The 20,290-nt window shown below is 45.8% G+C and overlaps 2 protein-coding genes across 2 annotated transcripts; both read left to right on the top strand.

Annotated features, from left to right (window-relative positions):
- The first annotated feature begins 12,989 nt into the window (after positions 1-12,989).
- Positions 12,990-13,520, top strand: LOC138370132 (transcriptional regulatory protein AlgP-like). The gene is made up of 2 exons (XM_069334121.1): positions 12,990-13,001; positions 13,089-13,520. The coding sequence occupies exons 1-2, from the start codon at positions 12,990-12,992 to the stop codon at positions 13,518-13,520; spliced, it is 444 nt and encodes a 147-aa protein (XP_069190222.1).
- Positions 13,521-13,851: 331 nt separating this feature from the next.
- On the top strand, positions 13,852-14,244 carry LOC138370131 (transforming acidic coiled-coil-containing protein 3-like). The gene has a single exon (XM_069334120.1). The coding sequence runs from the start codon at positions 13,852-13,854 to the stop codon at positions 14,242-14,244; it is 393 nt and encodes a 130-aa protein (XP_069190221.1).
- The last annotated feature ends 6,046 nt before the right edge of the window (positions 14,245-20,290 follow it).

Raw genomic sequence — 20,290 nt, 5'->3', positions numbered from 1 at the left:
GAGAGACATGAGAGCCCAGATGGCAGGGAATGAGGTGCAAGTCCACCGACGCATTGGACCATACAACTGTAACAGGAAACGACCTGTCCTGGTACAGTTCACTAACGAAGAGGCAGTGGATTACATACTGCATCACAAACACCTACTCAGAGGTAGCGAAAATTACTACAACGTATTTATTGACAAATTCATGACGAAGGAGGAACAGATTGCCCACAGAGCAAGCAAACAACAGTACGACTCTTCCCATTTGAGCGCAGCTACACACCCCAGTGCTAAACCACCCCATGCTAACCAGCTCACACGTGCTTCTCAGGTCACCCCTTTCCCAAATCAGCCGCCCCTGCTTATCTCCCCAGCACATCCCTTGACCCCTCTGACCCCACTGGAGTCAAATTCATCCCACATTCCAAGGACCCCCTCATCACCTCAGCCCCCAAAACCCGTCCAGCCCTCATCCCCTCAACCCCCAAAACCCACCCAGCTCTCATCCCCTCAACCCCCAAAACCCATCCAGACCTCATCCCCTCAACCCCAAGAACCCACCCAGACCTCATCCTCTCAACACCCAAAGCCTACCCAGCCCTCACCCCTCCTCATCCCCTCTCCTTCCATGTGACCCCCCACCCTTGCGAGGGAGGTGGGAGGTCCCCCCCACCCCCTCTATCCTTCCCCCTCCCAACCTCTCAACCTCTATCTGTCTCCCAACCTTACGCTATCTCCCAACCCCTCTATGCCCTCCCCAATCTTCAGACCCAGTATGCCCTTCCTACTCCAGACCTACCTACCCAGGCCCTACCCCAGACCCTCCTACCTACCTTCCTAGAAGCCCAGCCCCCAGTAGCCCCCCAAGCACTCTTTCTGAACACCCCCCTCCTGAACTCTTTCACCCCCCATACACCCCCCGGACCCCCCCAGACACCCCCCGGATCCCCCCGGACATCCCCCGGACCCTCCCCGCCCCCAGTCATCCCCCAGACACCCCCCAGATCCCCCAGATCCCCTCTGCCCCCAGTCACCCCCCAGACATCCCCCAGATCCCCCCAGACCCCCAGAGAAAGGGAGAACTCTGGTACAAGAGTTTCCATGAAGAATCTCAAGGTTTGGTACACCAATGCTGATGGGGTATCTAATAAAGCAGAAGAGATAAAAGAAAGAGTGAGTGAAGCAGATCCTGACATAGTTGCAATTGTGGAAACTAAAATTAATGACATGATCTCAGATGCAATCTTTCCTGAAGGGTACCAGGTGATACGAAAAGAGAGGACACAGAGACAGGGAGGGGGAGTAGCACTCCTAATAAAGCGGAAATGGAAGTTTGAAGACCTGGGAAATCGAGTTACCAATGAGTGCACAAGCTTCATACATGGAACTCTGACAGTAGATGGGAGGAAGATTGTGATCCTGGTAATCTACAATCCCCCACCAAACAGTAGAAGACCCAGGCAGGAGTATGATGACAACAACAAAGCATGTATAGATGAACTGCAGAAGGCAGCAACACTAGCCCACAGAATGAGAGCGAAGCTGCTGATCATGGGGGACCTAAATCATGGAGAGATAAATTGGGAATCAAGGAATCCCCATGGAGGGGACGAAACGTGGGGAGCAAAATTAGTAGATGTTATAGACAGGAATTTCCTGACACAACATGTGAAGGAAGACACAAGGGAAAGAGGAGGAGATGCACCGAGCCTATTAGACCTGATTTTCACCCAGAACGTAGAAGATATCGAGAATTTAGAGCATGAAATACCTCTAGGGGCCAGTGACCATTGTGTCCTAGTCTTTGACTACATGATGGAATTCAAACTTATGACCATGGGACAAGAGATCTGGGAAAGGAGAGCTGACTACAGGAAAGGGGACTATATGAGGATAAGGGACTATCTGGGTGAAGTGCAGTGGGAGGAAGAAATTAGAGGAAAAACAGTCCAAGATATGATGGACCTAGTCATACAGAAATGCCAGGAGGCCGAAGAGAGATTTATACCAACGGTAAAGGGAAAAAATAAGAAGGAATATAATAACCCATGGTTTAATAGACAGTGTCAGGAAGCAAAAATGGCCAGCAGACGGGAGTGGAGGAAGTACAGAAGACAAAGAACAGAGGACAACAGAAGCAGATACAACAGAGCTAGGAACGATTACATTAACATAAGACGAACATCGGAAAGGGACTATGAGAACGATATTGCAATCAAAGCGAAAAAACAACCCAAGTTACTACACAGTCATATAAGAAGAAAAATGTCGGTGAACGACCAAGTGACAAGACTAAGGAAGACAGAGGGGGCATATACTGAAAGTGACAAGGAAATCTGCGAGGCACTGAATGCCAGTTTCCATGGAGTGTTCACTACCGAGCCTGAGCAGCTCCCATTGTTGGAAGGGGTTACCCTAGATGAAAGACTATCAGATATAGAGGTGACAGCAGAGGAGGTAATGAAACAGTTGACAACTCTAGATGCAACTAAAGCAGTTGGACCAGACAAAGTATCACCGTGGATACTAAAAGAAGCAGCACAGGCCCTCAGCGTGCCTCTGGCAATGATCTTTAATGAGTCACTTATGTCAGGAGAATTGCCCAGTTGCTGGAAGAAGGCAAATGTCGTGCCGATCTTCAAGAAAGGAGATAGGGAGGAGGCACTTAACTACAGACCTGTATCACTGACAAGCATCCCCTGTAAAATACTGGAAAGAATAATTAGGCTGCGACTGGTTGCACACCTGGAGAACATTAGGTTTGTGAACAAACATCAACATGGGTTCTGGACAGGGAAATCGTGCCTAACAAACCTTCTGGAATTCTATGATAAAATAACGAGGATAAGACAGGACAGAGATGGTTGGGCAGACTGCATATTTCTGGACTGCCAAAAAGCCTTTGATACAGTACCGCACATGAGACTGCTGTTCAAGCTCGAGAGGCAGGCGGGGGTGGGGGGAAAGGTCCTAGAATGGATAAGGAACTACCTAACAGGAAGGAGCCAAAGAGTTACGGTAAGGGGCGAGAAGTCGGACTGGCGAACAGTAACAAGTGGAGTACCACAAGGATCGGTGCTGGGACCAATTCTATTTCTTGTATATGTTAACGACATGTTTACAGGCGTAGAGTCCTACATGTCGATGTTTGCGGATGATGCAAAGTTGATGAGAAGAGTTGTGACAGATGAGGATTGCAGGATCCTCCAAGAGGACCTGAACAGATTGCAGAGATGGTCAGAGAAATGGCTACTAGAATTCAACACGAGCAAATGTAAAGTTATGGAAATGGGACTAGGAGATAGGAGACCAAAGGGACAGTACACAATGAAGGGGAACAGCCTACCTGTAACGACGCGTGAAAGAGACCTGGGGGTGGACGTAACACCTAATCTATCTCCTGAGGCACATATTAATAGGATAACGACAGCAGCGTACTCTACACTGGCAAAAGTTAGAACATCATTCAGAAACCTAAGTAAGGAGGCATTTAGGGCGCTTTACACTGCCTACGTAAGGCCAGTCTTAGAGTATGCCGCCTCATCATGGAGTCCCCATCTGAAGAAACATATAATGAAACTGGAAAAGGTTCAGAGGTTTGCAACGAGACTCGTCCCAGAGCTACGAGGGATGGGGTATGAAGAGCGCCTGAGGGAATTGTGCCTTACGACACTAGAAAGAAGAAGGGAGAGGGGGGACATGATAGGAACGTATAAGATACTCAGAGGAATTGACAGAGTGGACATAGACGAAATGTTCACACGGAATAGTAACAGAACGAGAGGACATGGATGGAAGCTTGAAACTCAGATGAGTCACAGAGATGTTAGGAAGTTTTCTTTTAGCGTGAGAGTAGTGGGGAAATGGAATGCACTTCAGGAACAGGTTGTGGAAGCAAATACTATTCATAATTTTAAAACCAGGTATGATAGGGAAATAGGACAGGAGTCATTGCTGTAAACAACCGATGCTCGAAAGGCGGGATCCAAGAGTCAATGCTCGATCCTGCAGACACAACTAGGTGAGTACACACACACACACACACACACACACACACACACACACACACACACACACACACACACACACACACACACACACACACTCACACACACACACACTCACACACACACACACTCACACACACATACACACACACACACACACACACACACACACACACACACACACACACACACACACACACACACACACACACACACTCACACACACACACACACACACACACACACACACACACACACACACACACACACACACACACACACACACATACACACACACACACACACACACACACACACACACACACACACACACACACACACACACACACACACACACACACACACACACACACACACACACACACACACACACACACACACCCTCCTTAATACGTAAACCCTCACCCAAACGTACTGGTTTGTGCCTCGGAGAGGCTACAGGATCCAGTAAGTTCAGTAGAACTTCGGTTTCAACTCCTTTTGACCATGTCATAGCTCAGTCGATTAAGGCAGCGTTTGGGATGCTCTCGAACGCTGGTTCGAATCCTCGTCACAGCCCTTGTGGATTTATTCCTTAAATTACATTCGCTGGAAAGGCGAAGAAATAGGGGTAACATGATGTAGGTGTACAAGTGGATGAATGGACATAACAAGAGGGATATTAATAGGGTATTAAAAGTATCAACACAAGACCGAACACGAAACAATGGGGTATAAATTGAATGAATTTAGATTTAGGAAAGACCTGAGTAAATACTGGTTCGGTAACAGGGTTGTTGATAGGTGGAACCAATTACCGCGCAACGTGGTGGAGATGGGGTCCCTCGATTGTTTCAAGCGCGGGTTGGACATGTATATGAGTGGGATTGGGTGGTTATAAATAAGAGCTGCCTCGTATGGGCCAATAGGCCTTCTGCAGTTACCTTTATTCTTATGTTCTTATCCTCTTGTAACACCCAGACACCTGCCAGCCGCCAGCCCTGCTGACTCCTGTGACACTCAGCTGTGAGCGACGTGTGTCCCCCATCAACACTCTGGTCTGACCAGCACTATGGTCCAGGGTGTCCCCCATCAACACACAGGTCTGACCAGCACTATGGTCCAGGGTGTCCCTCATCAACACACAGGTCTGACCAGCACTATGGTCCAGGGTGTCCCTCATCAACACACAGGTCTGACCAGCACTATGGTCCAGGGTGTCCACCATCAACACTCTGGTCTGACCAGCACTATGGTCCAGGGTGTCCCTCATCAACACACAGGTCTGACCAGCACTATGGTCCAGGGTGTCCACCATCAACACTCTGGTCTGACCAGCACTATGGTCCAGGGTGTCCCCCATCAACACTCAGGTCTGACCAGCACTATGGTCCAGGGTGTCCACCATCAACACTCTGGTCTGACCAGCACTATGGTCCAGGGTGTCCACCACCAACACACAGGTCTGACCAACACTATGGTCCAGGGTGTCCACCATCAACACACAGGTCGGACTAGCACTATGGTCCAGGATTGGGTTGTCCCGTCCACGGACCCCATCCCCACATCTCCAGTACCAGCTATTGATGCTGATAATGGCTCCAAAGAGCCTCCACATACGGGTTCACCATAACCCATGCTATATATAAAATTTGATCCAGTAGCTGAATAAAAATAAAAGTAAGTCCAAGAGTTACAAGAAAGTGGGTCGAATTATAACAACTTAATTACAAGTAAACACAAAGGCAAAAACTGCTTAGTATCAGGTTGGGATAATTAACCTCTCCTAGACTATCTAATGGGTTTGTGGCCAGATCCCAAGAGCTAAGTCATTCGGTCGACAAGCAAGACTAGGCAAGTGCACACACTTCACACAACTTTAAAAAGAAATTTGAGTATGTAAATAAGAAGTCCCTCAGGACTTGCTGGTATAGGAAAACTTCCAATACTCGCCCTGACCTGTTTTCTTTTTAATACGTCTTCCCGAAAAGGGCTGGTTTAAGACCTAAACTTTTCTCGGCCCCTTTGTTGATAAGAAAGTGAGTACGCGATTAAATTGAAATATAAGAAGGTTGTGACTGAGAGGAGTAACAGAGATTAAGAAAGACTTGGCACAGTATCTGGCCGCCTCTGTCTGCCTCGCCTCTGACAAGTTTTTTAGTATGGATATTTGCATTTAATCTACCTACTACAGACATCAGGAGTTTCAGAAACATTCTCTCTGCTCGAGTTATACTGAAGTGTGATTTAATTGTATATTTTTTTATATGAAAATATTATTATTGTTATTATTGTTATTATTATTACTATTTTAATTGTTATTAAGAACATAAGAACAAATGCAACTGCAGAAGGCCTATTGGCCCATACGAGGCCGCTCCTATCTATAACCACCCAATCCGACTCATATACATGTCCAACCCGCGCTTGAAACAATCGAGGGACCCCACCTCCACCACGTTACACGGTAATTGGTTCCACCTATCAACAACCCTGTTACCGAACCCAAGTTTTTCCTAAATCTAAATTTATCCAATTTTATACCCATTGTTTCGTGTTCTGTCTTGTGTTGATACTTTTAATACCCTATTAATATCCCTTTTGTTGTGTCCATTCATCCACATGTAAACCTCTATCATGTCACCCCTAACTCTTCGCCTTTCCAGTGAATGCAATTTAAGCTTTGTTAATCTTTCTTCATATGAAAGATTTCTAATTTGGGGAATTAACTTAGTCATCCTAGGCTGGACACGCTCAAGTGAATTTATATCCATTCTATAGTACGGCCACCAAAACTGAACTGCATAATCTAAATGGGGCCTAACTAGAGCAAGATATAGCTGAAGAACCACACCAGGTGTCTTGTTACTAACGCTTCGATTAATAAATCCCAGTGTCCTATTTGCCTTATTACGAACATTCATGCATTGATCCTTTTGTTTTAAATTGTTACTAATCATAACTCCCAGATCCCTGTCACAATTCGACTTCACAATCTCAACACCATCTAGCTCGTATCTTTTAACTCTATCATCATTACCTAGCCTCAGAACTTTACATTTATCAGCATTAAACTGCATCTGTCAATCTTTTGACCATTTCAAAACCCTATTTAGATCAACTTGAAGTGATAGTGAGTCTTCTTCCGTGTTAATTTCCCTACCGATTTTCGTATCATCTGCAAATTTGCAGATGTTGCTGCTCAAACCTGAATCTAAATCAATTATATATATTATAAACAATAGAGGTTCCAGGACAGAGCCTTGAGGCACTCCACCTACAACATTATCCCACTCTGACTTAACCTCATTTATACTAACTCTCTGTTTCCTTTGGAATAGCCATGCCCTAATCCAACTTAATGTAGCACCCCCAATACCATGAGCTTCTATTTTTTTAATCAGTCTTTCATGTGGCACTGTATCAAAAGCTTTGCTAAAGTCAAGGTACACAACATCACAATGTTTACCACTATCAACTGCCTCAACTATGCTGAAATAAAAACATAGAAAATTTGTTAAACATGAACGGCCATTTGTAAAACCATGTTGCGACTCATTTATTAATTTATGTTTCTCAAGATGAAGACGAATTGTGTTTGCAATTATCGATTCAAGTAACTTTCCCACAATAGACGTTAGGCTAATTGGCCGATAGTTTGACGCAAGTGATCTATCTCTTTTCTTATAAATTGGTACCACATTAGCTACCTTCCATGACTCTGGCACTCTACCTAACTCTATTGAATTATTAAATATGGTAGACAGTGGCTCGGAAAGCTCCTCTTTGCATTCTTTAAGCACCCTGGCAAACACTTCATCCGGCCCTGGGGATTTGTTTGGTTTTAGTTTTACTATTTGTTTAATTACATCCTCCCTGGTAACTGCTAAACTAGTCAACCTGTCCTCGTCCTCACCCACATAGACTTGTTCGGCTGAAGGCATATCGTTAAGTTCCTCTTTAGTAAATACAGATATAAAATATTTATTAAAAATTCTACTCATCTCCTCGTCATTATCCGTTATTTGACCTGTCTCAGTTTTTAATGGACCTATCCTTTCCCTAGTCTTAGTTCAATATAACTGAAGAAAACCTTTAGGATTTGTCTTCGCTTGCCCTGATATGTGAACTTCGTAGTTTTTTTTGTTTTCCTTATCTCTTTTTAAACATTTCTAACCAGTTGTACGAATTCCTGTTCTAAACTAACTTCCCCATTCTTAATCCTTTTGTACCACGCTCTCTTTTTACCTATAAGGTTCTTCAGATCATTTGTTATCCACTTTGGATCATTAGTATTCGATCTATTCAATTTATATGGTAAACTACGTTCCTGGGCTTTGCTTAGAATATTTTTAAATAGGTTATATTTTGAATCCACATCGAAATCCCCTTTTACGTCACCTGTCGCTGGGTTCACGTCTAGCCCGCACCCCATCCCCAAGACATTCCAATCTATTTGACCCAAAAAATTTCTTAGGCTATTGAAATCAGCCTTTCGAAAATCAGGCACTTTAACAGAATTTTCTCCTACAGATCTATTCCATTCTATGCTAAATCTGATTTCTTTATGATCACTGTTCCCTAGCTCACTCCCTATTTCCATGTCCTTAATTTGTGTTTCCCTGTTAGTTAACACTAAATATAAAATATTAATTCCCCGCGTTGGTTCCTTAATATGTTGCGTAAGAAAGCAATCGTCAATTAATTCTAGAAAATCTTCTGCTTCATTATTCCCTGTTTTGTTCACCCAGTTTATTCCACTAAAATTAAAGTCACCCATGACATAATTACTGTTAGATCCAGATGCTCTAGATATTTCCTCCCATAGATGCTTTGCTTCCATTCTGTCTAAATTTGGTGGCCTATATATAACTCCTATTATAATAATATTTGCTTTTTCGTTTAATTTTATCCAAATAGTTTCTGTGTGTGGCTCAATTTTGATTCCCTCTTTGAGACTACATTTCAAATTGTCCCTAACATATATGGCTACTCCCCCTCCTCGTCTTATATATCTGTCTGTGTGGAATAGTTTAAATCCATTTATTTGATATTCAGCTAATAGTTCTCTATTTTCTACATTCATCCACGTTTCGGTAAGTGCAATAATATCTTTTTTCTGTACAGACAAGAGCATTTAACTCGTTTATTTTGTTTCTTAAACGTCTACTGTTAGTTTAATATACCCTAAGTGAATTGTTATTTTGAGGCCCTTCTCTTTCCCTGATCATTTTGCCAATTTGTTTCTCCAACAAACACATACTTTTATTACCACCTTCCTCCCTATCAATTCCCATACCACTATCAACTAACAGTTTAAACCCAAACAAACACCTCTAACCACTGGTTCCAACGAGTTCGCAACAGCAACAACCCCAGCCCTCGATAGATGCACCCCATCACGAGCATACATTTCATTTCTTCCATAGAAGTTTTACCAGTTGTCTATGAAAGATATTGCATTTGATTTGCAATATCTTTCCAGCCGGCAATTGACACCAAGTGCCCTCGACAACCATTCATTCCCAACGCTCTTTCTTGGAAGAATGACACATATGATCGGGATTCCTCCCTTGCTCCTAACTAATTCTATGACTTTGTTAAATTTCTTTATCAGTTCCTCACTCCTAACTCGTCCAACATCATTACCCCCTGCACTAATACAAATAATGGGTTTGTTCCCATTTCCCCTCATAATATCTTTTATGTTGTCAACAATATCTCCAATTCCAGCTCCCGGATAGCAGACCCTTAACCTGTTCCCCCTATCTCTGGCACAAAACGTCCTGTCTAAATACCTCACCTGGGAATCTCCCACAACCAAAATTTGTTTAGGTTCCTCCTTAACTTTCTGAGCACTTTGAAGGGCCTGTGCTTCGTTGCTCTTCGTTGATTTCCGTTTCGAGTGAACTGCAGGCTCACCACAGCACTCGTCTTCCAACACGGCAAATGAATTTGATGTGCTTAGGGCGTCTGTAGGCGGCCTAGTCAAGGTCTTCTTAAGACTCCTATCCTTAACGACTTTCCCCGACGAGGTCTTGTTAATATTGGTCTCCTCCTTCGTTTCTTCCTGATGTTTCAGCTGTCGTACCTCCTCCCGTACGGCATCCATCTCTGCTCTCAGACTTCCAACTAGATTCATCAATTCCTTCACTAATCCTTCCATTATTGCTATAATAATGTTACTACAATCGGAGCTCCAGCTAACACAACCTCTCACTCTAATAATTCTTATTAATAATAATAATAATAATAATAATAATTATTATTATTATTATTATTATTATTATTATTATTATTATTATATTTATTATTATTATTATATTTATTATTATTATTATTATTATTATTATTATTATTATTATTATTATTATTATTATTATTATTATTATATTTATTATTATTATTATTATTATTATTATTATTATTATTATTATTATTATTATTATTATTATTATTATTATTATACAGACAAATCACATTATCGTGATATATCTATTAGAAAATCCACACAATGTGGATTTTCTCATTGATATATCACAATAATGTGATTTCTCTGTATACTGTAAGAGGGGCGTCAGAGGTGAAACTACTGGAGGACAGAGCCAGAGTTCAGGGTGAAGAACCTTATAGGTAGAATGAGAGCTTGGTACAAATGTGTTAAGAATGGGGAAGTCAGTTTAAAACAGGAATTCGTCCAACTGGTTAGAAATGTTAAAAAAAGAGATAAGGAGAGCAAAAAGGAACTATGAAGTTCGCATAGCAGGGCAAGCAAAGGCAAATCATAAAGTTTCTTTTCATTTATATCGAACTAAGATTAGAGAAAGGATAGGACCACTAAAAACTGAGACAGGTCAGATAACTGATAATTGCGAAGAGATGAGTAGTATTTTTATTTAATATTTAATCTCTGTATTTACTAAAGAGGAAACTAACATTATGCCCTCAGTCAAACAAGTCTATGTGGGTGGGGACGAGGACAGGTTGACTAGTTTAACAGTTACCAAGGAGGATGTTATTAAATATATAGTGAAATTCAAACCAAACAAATCCCCAGAGCCAGACGACGTGTTTGCCAAGGTGCTTAAAGAATGCAAAGAAAAAGAATGCAAAGAAAAAGAATGCAAAGAGGAGTTTTGTGAGCCATTGTCTACATCTATATAAATAGAAATGAAAATGTTCGTTTGTTCAAAATCGCTAATCTCCGAAAGCTCTTCACTGATTGCTTTGAAATTTGGACACAACATTCCATTCGTATACGAGTGTGTTTTTATATTCATACTTCTGTGGCGCGGGTTCGATTCCCGCACTAGGCAGAAACAAATGGGCAAAGTTTCTTTCACCCTGAATGCCCCTGTTACCTAGCAGTAAATAGGTACCTGGGAGTTAGTCAGCTGTCACGGGCTGCTTCCTGGGGGCGGAGGCCTGGTCGAGGACCGTGCCGCGGGGACACTAAAGCCCCGAAATCATCTCAAGATAACCTCAAGATATACTATATAGATGTCTGGTAAAAACATGCTCTTTGAAAAACAGCGCCATCTGTTGCACGTAAGAGCAACAAACTCTTCTAAATATGTTACGATTCTATTTCAATGTTTCCGGTTTCATTGATAAATTGAATTTTCATAAATTTTGATTAATTTTCATTTTGATTTAATTATTTTGTGTGACACTGCATTGGAATTGAGCTGTGTTGTTTACCATACATTTATTTTCGTGGGTATAGTTTTTTATTTTTTTTTTTTTTTAACTGTTCTTATTTTTCAGTGATGGGAACATCAGGCCATTTGATGTTATCCCATTTTTTTCTGATTAGAACATCAGATCATTTAGGAAAGCATTGGACGAGGGAGTGGGGAATGGTGGAGAGGACGAGCGGACGGGGGGAGTAGGTGATAGTGAGGGAGGATGATGGGATTGGGGAATGGAGAATGTTGGGGAGGACAAGGGGACAAGGGAGGGGGGGATGGTGAGGAGGATGAGGGGACGGAGGAGGACGAGGGGATGGGGGATTGAGGGATTGTGGGGAGGAAGAGATTTAAAAGTGGATGAATGGGCCATTAGATCCACCAGTTCCCTCACTACACCTTCCATTATAACTATGAGAGTACAATTGGAGCTCCAATTTAACACACCCTCTCTCTGTGGATGCCAGTTCTTAATATTTTTACATATAAGGTTCTTGACAACAATAGGTGACTTGCTCCATAATCTGTGAAAAACTTGTACAGGTATTTCAACCTTTACAACAGATTGAGCAGTGACAGTATTTGCTAGTGAGTCTGCCTTTTCATTACCATCTATGCCAATGTGATTTGGTATACGATTTAGGGTGATTGACAGCCCTAGTTTGTGTTCCTCTTTTCCTATAAAAGAGCGATTTTTGTGAGGAGTTGTATACTATCTCTGTGCTGGCTGGATAACAATGCCTGGATCGAAGATTTAGAGTCGGTATGAATGACGACATCATGTAAATTATTCTCAATTGAATAATTTATGGCCTCCTTCAGGGTATATAATTCTGTTTGCAATGTTGAGCACCCACTATTCCACTATTCATATTTCAGTAGGCTTCATGGTTGTTAGTGTAAACTGCTGCCCCAGCAGAACCTCTTTGTTTATAAACTGATCCGCCTGTGAGGATGTGAGTCCTTGTCGGTCTTGAGATGATTCCCATTTTTTTGTTCTTTGACTGTTTTGAGCCTCTGCGAGTTACATGCTGATTTTTTAACTGGCAATCCTTCAGTTATTATTTTTTAACTCCATTCTTCCCATGGAGGAGGCTGCCGAAAGTGTTGATATGGTCTATCTTCACCTTTGTTTTTAATGGTCTGTTTGAAGCCCACTGTCTCTAGAATCTTGACCAGATTATCCGTCCATGCACTTGTTCTATACTGAAGGTTTCTGTGAAGCGATCTGTGTATGCTATCATTGACTGACAGTCTGGCGGTGGTTCCAATAAGTTTTGCTGTTATGGTGGCTATCCATCGTTTCATCATGTTTTCTAAGGTTGGTAAGTTGGTTTCCATTCTTAGATTCTCTCGACGCGTTCATATAGGTGCTCGCATGTAGTAGCCGCGTTGTGCTGCCATCTAGAGCTGCCTCACCACTACGTCCTGTAGGGAACACTTAATTAGCACCCGGGAGCCAGCCCTGGAGCCAGCCCTGGAGCCAGCCCTGGAGCCAGCCCTGAAGCCAGCCCTGGAGCCAGCCCTAGAGCCAGCCCAAGAGCCAGCCCTGGAGCCATCCCTGGAGCCAGCCCTGAAGCCAGCCCTGGAGCCAGCCCTGGAGCCAGCCCTAGAACCATCCCTGGAGCCAGCCCTGGAACCAGCCCTGGAGCCAGCCCTAGAACCATCCCTGGAGCCAGCCCTGGAGCCAGCCCTGGAACCAGCCCTAGAGCCAGCCCTGGAGACAGCCCCGGAGCCAGCCCTAGAACCATCCCAGGACCCAGCCCTGGAGCCAGCCCTGGAGCCAGCCCTAGAACCATCCCTGCAGCCAGCCCTAGAGCCATCCTTGAGCCAGTCCTAATGCCAGCCCTGGAGACAGCCCTGGAGCCAGCCCTAGAGCCAGCCCTGGAGACAGCCCTGGAGCCAGCCCTAGAGCCAGCCCTGGAACCAGCCCTAGAGCCATCCCTGGAGCCAGTCCTAGTGCCAGCCCTAGAACCAGCCCTAGAGCCAGTCCTGGACCAGCCCTAGAGCCAGCCCTAGAGCCAGCCCTGGAGACAGCCCAGGAGCCAGCCCTGGAGCCAGCCCTGGAGCCAGCCCTGGAGCCAGCCCTGGAACCAGCCCTTGAGCCAGCCCTGGAGACAGCTCAGGAGCCAGCCCTAGAGCCATCCCTGGAGCCAGCCCTAGAGTCAGCCATGGAGCCAGCCCTAGAGTCATCCCTGGAGCCAGCCCTAGAGCCATCCCTAGAGCCAGCCCTGGAGCCATCCCTGGAGCCAGTCTTGGAGCCAGCCCTAGATCCAGCCCTGGAGACAGCCCAGAAGCCAGCCCTGGAGCCAGCCCTGGAGCCAGCCCTGGAGCCAGCCCTGGAGACAGCCCTGGAGCCAGCCCTGGAGCCAGCCCTGGAGCCAGCCTTGGAGACAGCCCAGGAGCCAGCCCTGGAGCCATCCCTGGAGCCAGCCCTAGAGCCAGCCCTGGAGCCAGCCCTGGAGCCAGCCCTGGAGACAGCCCAGGAGCCAGCCCTAGAGCCATCCCTGGAGCCAGCCCTGGAGCCAGCCCTGGAGCCAGCACTGGAGCCAGCCCTGGTGTGAGAGTTTTTGAAGTTGGAATAAATTGTAATTGGTATAAGGAATTGAGCTCGGAAAATTTCTAAGAATTTTCTTTATTCTTTAACCTTTATTCCTGTCGTGATATTCAATTAGGTCGCCTGAGGAAGGACTTGCTTAGCTAACACACCAGTGTAGTAAGCAGCTCATTCCTCACTTTGGGACCATGTATGAACAATTGACTAGGCGCGAGCAAACGCCGAGACTCCAATGAAAATTGAAATCCCCTCCACTAGGCCGACGACCTTCGCTATTCGCCGAAGCGAATCTAGCGAGTAGGTCAAGGGCTCTCACAACAATAATTTATTGTTGTGTGGTGCCGTATATTTGGTCCAAAGCTCAGAATCAGTCTCAATTATAATAGTCGAGTGTGAAGAACATTTGCATGACAATAATACTGTGTGGGGGTGTAACGAAAAGACAGTGTTAACCATAACAACTTAGTTTATTCAATAAAGTACTAACTACTACAACAAAACAAAAAGAAATGTCAATGACGTTACTCGAAATCCTTCCTGTGACACTATCAATGACAGCTAGACACCAGCCCCTCGGACTGCATAATGAACTAACTCGAACATAAGCGTGACCACAGAGGAATCAACAAGAAACAAGAACTAACAGATCTATAATCACAATTACAACAATTGACACAGTGGGTTCTGAAACACGTCTCCAGTAACCTCCTAACTGTTCTACGCCTCAGTGCAGTCTACACCTGCAATAGCGGTTGCAATGCAATCAAATCAGTAGTCTTTCAATGACTAATGGGTTCACTGGCAACTCCAGCACCCTTCCTCAAATTAATCCTTACGTTAACACTCCGTCCCACGGACGATCAACAATCAATAACAATTGATTTACGTTAATAACACAACAACATTTACGTTAAATTAATAACACTTACAACTGTCACAAGTAACGCGGAAATTACACAACACTCTACCCGTCGAGCATTCAGTGAGTAAATCCCATTAATCCCTGTACTTCCAGACAGCTGATTAATCTCTTTACTAGTTACGTTAATTTACGTTAATCGGTTACTAATCCCTCAGCGATGGTAAACTCTGATTTACAATGTCCAAAGTGCTAAGAGAACGGTAATCACTCGCGATTACCTTTAGAGTAATTAATTACTATCCTCAAGATCAATAATTAAACAATTAAAAATACGCAACCTTTCACACTGGCTCAGCAATTTACATTAAGGTATGAATTCCATCTAAGCCTTCCATACTCAGACCAATTCAGGTGGCTAATAACAGTAATTAGCACCACGTTTACGTTATTCTAAAATGACGTTACTCCTCCCACGAGTCAATCAAGTGCCGGTACTTCCGGGCAGATAACGACGTTACGTTAATGTAACAATGGAGCCTTCGTGTGAGTCGATCAAACAAGGATCGAGGTTAATTACTTTGACTTCCTGAAACACGTCAATTACCCGGCCCACTGACCGTTAATTATGACAGACAATACTCTAATTCTTATCTGGCTGATGGCTAGGCTCCTTGAGACTACCGTAGCTGCTTGCAGGACAGTAAATTAACCCAAACGTATTCTACGTTACTCAAATTGTCAAAGAAGAAATTCTCTTAAAGCAATGGGCGTTCCCTTGGTTACATTATATTAATTGCCTCGCAATCACCTCACTGAATACTGGACTTCGATGTCCTACCAGATAACCAGGAGAATATATGTGTACCCAAGTACTCGTCTACAGCCGAGTTCATCCACGACAATGACAAATCACACTAACAAATCACAGTGATTTACGTTACAATCCGGTTGCAATGACAATACTGCAGAACCTAGTAAAATTACACACAGGAAATGAACCCTCTAGAACACTGCCCCACAATGACTTTACTGAACTGCAATCACATACGGTGATGCTCAACACTAGCAACAATCACCATCAAATAACAACCCCTTTGCAATAACACACACGGCAAGTACTCTAATTTCCAAGTATTAGAATACTGCACACACTTACTTACTGTTGCAAATGACCCCAGTGCTCTCAATAACCCCTAGAACATAGGTCAAAATATTGCAATCACCACACAGTAAATAACACAATAACACTGGGCACCGTGGCACTACGATTATATATATATATATATATATATATATATATATATATATATATATATATATATATATATATATATATATATATATATATGTATATATATATATATATATATATATATATATATATATATATATATATAATATATATATATATATAATATATATATATATATATATATATATATATATATATAATTACTGCTGACACATGTAGCCTACAGCTATCAAACGTTATTGGGAACACTAAGGAGATCTCGCACTCCTAAATCACAAGGGTGAGTGATTTATCGATCACGCATGCCGATAAACACTCTCGAGAGTTACCTTACTCGACAGAGCGGTGGCGGTCTCTCCAGACAGCCTCGTCACTCACCAAATTCTACCAAAATTACGTTAATACTGCAACCACAATACATATATATATATATAAATCACACTTGTCACGGCCCCGGGAACAATACAAGAAATTAAGACCACACTGTGGTACACTCCACAATAATCATTGCCAGGAATCACTGGCGTTACACATTCCTGAGCGCTCAGTGTTGGAATTCCACACCTGCAAGACTACACATGGAAATGATATCACTTCGTCCAACGGACGATCAAAATGATTTAGTTACCACAATGGAATAATATAATTATTACATGGACATCCTCTCAGTCCTTGGTTAATCTATGTATACTCTGTTCCCGTGTGCACCCACACACACACACACACACACACACTGTACTTCTGTGTACACAAGACGTAAGTCCCTCTGGACTGACAAGATGACAATAAAGGGTGATTATCTCCTCGCCCACACTTCACTTCCACCTCACAGGTGCTACGTGACAATGTGACGGAACACTTGACCTCGAATTCAAGCTTTTAGAGACTAACTGATCACCAGAAAAATACACACATAGGTACTTACTCATTCATACTGCCGGCTTATACACCATTCCCATACATCAGGCATCCCACTACGGGTGGCTGGCTCGCTCACGGCAGTAGTAGGTGGCGTAGGCTGGCGGTAATACCACACGTGGTATTTTACGTAAATTGGCGTGCACTCGAACCCCTCCCACTCACAACACGGCTCGATTCGCACCCTCGACCACCGGTGAAGTGAAGCGTTCGTACCCAGGTGACACGCACAATGATAGCGTCTCATACAAACATGGGAAATCTGCCTGACACGAATTTCCCTTTCCCATCGACTGCTACAGAGCACTAGCAAGTCTAATCATCACTGGTATGGGATCTACGAGTCTGTTACTGCTCGTATGCACATTACCCCACGATCCCAGATCACTGTACCTCTACCCACTGTACACAATGTCTTTCTCCCCTCCAAGCGACGACTTCGGCCGGATTCTGTGACGACCGCTGTCGTTGGTGAAGCAGGAAGTGAAGCAGTTGAGTAGTCCAGCCACCCACAACGCCCTATACTCGATTTGGCCGAATTGAGTACAGAGAGCGTCTTGACAACGGTGGCAGCTGGGTTCAGAATGATGCTTACACCGACGATTCCCGCGTCCTCCTCGAAATAACCACATGAGAGGAAGGCATACAGCGGCCTACCCCTCTCATCCAATCAGCGACGGGTAGCATAGCCCCTGGGGCAGCTCCAAGATGGCCGACCAACATGGCGGCTCAAGATGTTACTAAGATGGCGGCTGTTTCCATGACGACGACTCAAGTGGCCAGAGCAGGAGGCCCGCAGCTCACCCCACGCCTGCGGCCTAGCTGTTCCCTCGCAAAGTTGAGTCTCGCTCCAAGCTATACCAATGAGATGATGCTATCGGCTCTAGCACTGTCCACAGACGTGCTACCCCGGCCAGGATAACATTTATGGACTGCTGATGACTGGGGCTCTCACCATGAGCCCAAACACTAGATGTTTTGGTTGCTGGTTACCAAACTTAAGTCCGCCCACTTAAACAAGTGTACTGGCTCCCACAGGAATAAGAGCACTATTGTAAGTGAGCTGGTGAACCATCTCCTCACACCTGGAGCCAGCCGTGGAGCCAGCCCTGGAGACAGCCAGGAACCAGCCCTGTAGCCAGCCCTGGAGCCAGCCCTGGAGCCAGCCCTTGAGGTTACCTTACCTTGAGGTGCTTATCCAGTTCTCTCTTGAACACTGTGAGGGGTCGGCCAGTTATGCCCCTTATGTGTAGTGGAAGCGTTGTTGAACAGTCTCGGGCCTCTGATGTTGATAGAGTTCTCTCTCCAGAGTACCTGTTGCACCTCTGCTTTTCAACAGGGGTATTCTGCACATCCTGTCATGTCTTCTGGTCTCATGTGATGTTATTTTCGTGTGCAGGTTTGGGACCAGCCCCTCAATTATTTTCCACGTGTAAATTATTATGTATCTCTCCCGCCTGCGCTCAAGGAGTACAGATTTAGGCTCTTTTAGTCGGTCCAGTAATTTAGATGTTTTACTGAGTGGATTCTAGCAGTAAAGGTTCTCTGCACGCTCTCCAGGCAGCAATTTCTCCAGCTTTGAAAAGGGGCTGTCATTGTGCAGCAATACTCAGTACCTCTAGAGCCAGCCCTAGAGCCCTAGCCCTGGAGCTATCCCTGGAGCCATCCTGGAGCCATCCCTGAAGCCAGCCCTAGAGCCAGCCCTGGAGCCAGCCCTGGAACCAGCCCTAGAGCCATCCCTGGGGCCAGTCCTAGTGCCAGCCCTGGAGCCAGCCCTAGAGCCAGCTCTGGAGACCAGCCCTGCAGCCAGCCCTAGAGCCAGCCCTGGAACCAGCCCTAGAGCCATCCCTGGAGCCAGTCCTAGTGCCAGCCCTAGAGCCAGCCCTAGAGCCAGCCCTGAGGACAGCCCAGGAGCCCAGCCCTAGAGCCAGCCCGAGAGCCATCCCTGGAGCCAGCCCTGCGAGCTAGCCCTGGAGCCATGCCCTGGAGCCAGCCCTAGAGCCAGCCCTGGAGTAGCCCTAGAGGCAGCCCTGAGTCATCCCTGGAGCCATCCCTGGAGCCAGCCCTAGAGCCAGCCCTAGAGCCAGCCCTGGAGCCAGCCCTGGAGCCAGCCCTGGAACCAGCCCTGGAGCCAGCCCTAGAGCCATCCCTTGGAGCCAGCCCCTAGAGCCAACCCTGAAGCCAGCCCTGGAGCCAGCCCTGGAACCAGCCCTAGAGCCATCCCTTGGAGCCAGTCCTAGTGCCAGCCCTGGAGCCAGCCCTAGAGCCAGCTCTGGAGACAACCCTGGAGCCAGCCCTAGAGCCAGCCCTCGAGCCAGCCCTGGAACCAGCCCTAGAGCCATCCCTGGAGCCAGTCCTAGCTGCCAGCCCTAGGAGCCAGCCCTAGAGCCAGCCCCTGGAGACAGCCAGGAGCCAGCCCCTAGAGCCATCACTGGAGCCAGCCCTCGGAGACAGCCCTTGGAGCCAGCCCTAGAGCCAGCCCTGGAGCCAGCCCTGGAGCCAGCCCCTGCGAGTCATCCCTGGAGCCAGCCCTGGAGCCAGCCCCTGGAGCCAGCCCTGCGAGCCAGCCCTGGAGCCAGCCCTGGAGACAGCCCTGGAGCCAGCCCTAGAGCCAGCCCTGGAGCCAGCCCTGGAGCCAGCCCCCTAGCGAGTCATCCCTGGAGCCAGCCCTGGAGCCAGCCCTAGAGCCATCCCTTGGAGCCAGCCCTAAGAGCCAGCCCTGGAGCCAGCCCTGGAGACAGCCCCTAGAGCCAGCCCTGGAGCCATCCCTGCGAGCCAGCCCTAGAACCAGCCCAGAAACCAGCCCTAGAGCCATCCCCTGGAGCCAGCCCAGGAGCCAGCCCTAGAGCCAGCCCTGGAGCCATCCCCTGGAAGCCATCCCTGGAGCCAGCCCTGGAACCAGCCCTAAAGCCATCCCTGGAGCCAGCCCTAGAGCCTAGCCAAGAGCCAGCCCTAGAGCTAGCCCTAGAGCCAGAAACTGGAGCCAGCTCTGATGCCAGCCCTAAGAGCTAGCCCTAGAGT

This window comes from Procambarus clarkii, chromosome 31, assembly GCF_040958095.1.
Source record: "Procambarus clarkii isolate CNS0578487 chromosome 31, FALCON_Pclarkii_2.0, whole genome shotgun sequence".
Lineage (NCBI taxonomy): Eukaryota > Metazoa > Arthropoda > Malacostraca > Decapoda > Cambaridae > Procambarus > Procambarus clarkii.
Note: the sequence above shows the minus strand (reverse complement) of the source record. Positions and strands in the feature narration are given on the sequence as shown.

Coding starts and splice junctions, on each gene's coding strand:
- LOC138370131 (XM_069334120.1), top strand. CDS start 13,852: ATGGAGCCAGCCCTAGAGTCATCCCTGGAGCCAGCCCTAGAGCCATCC.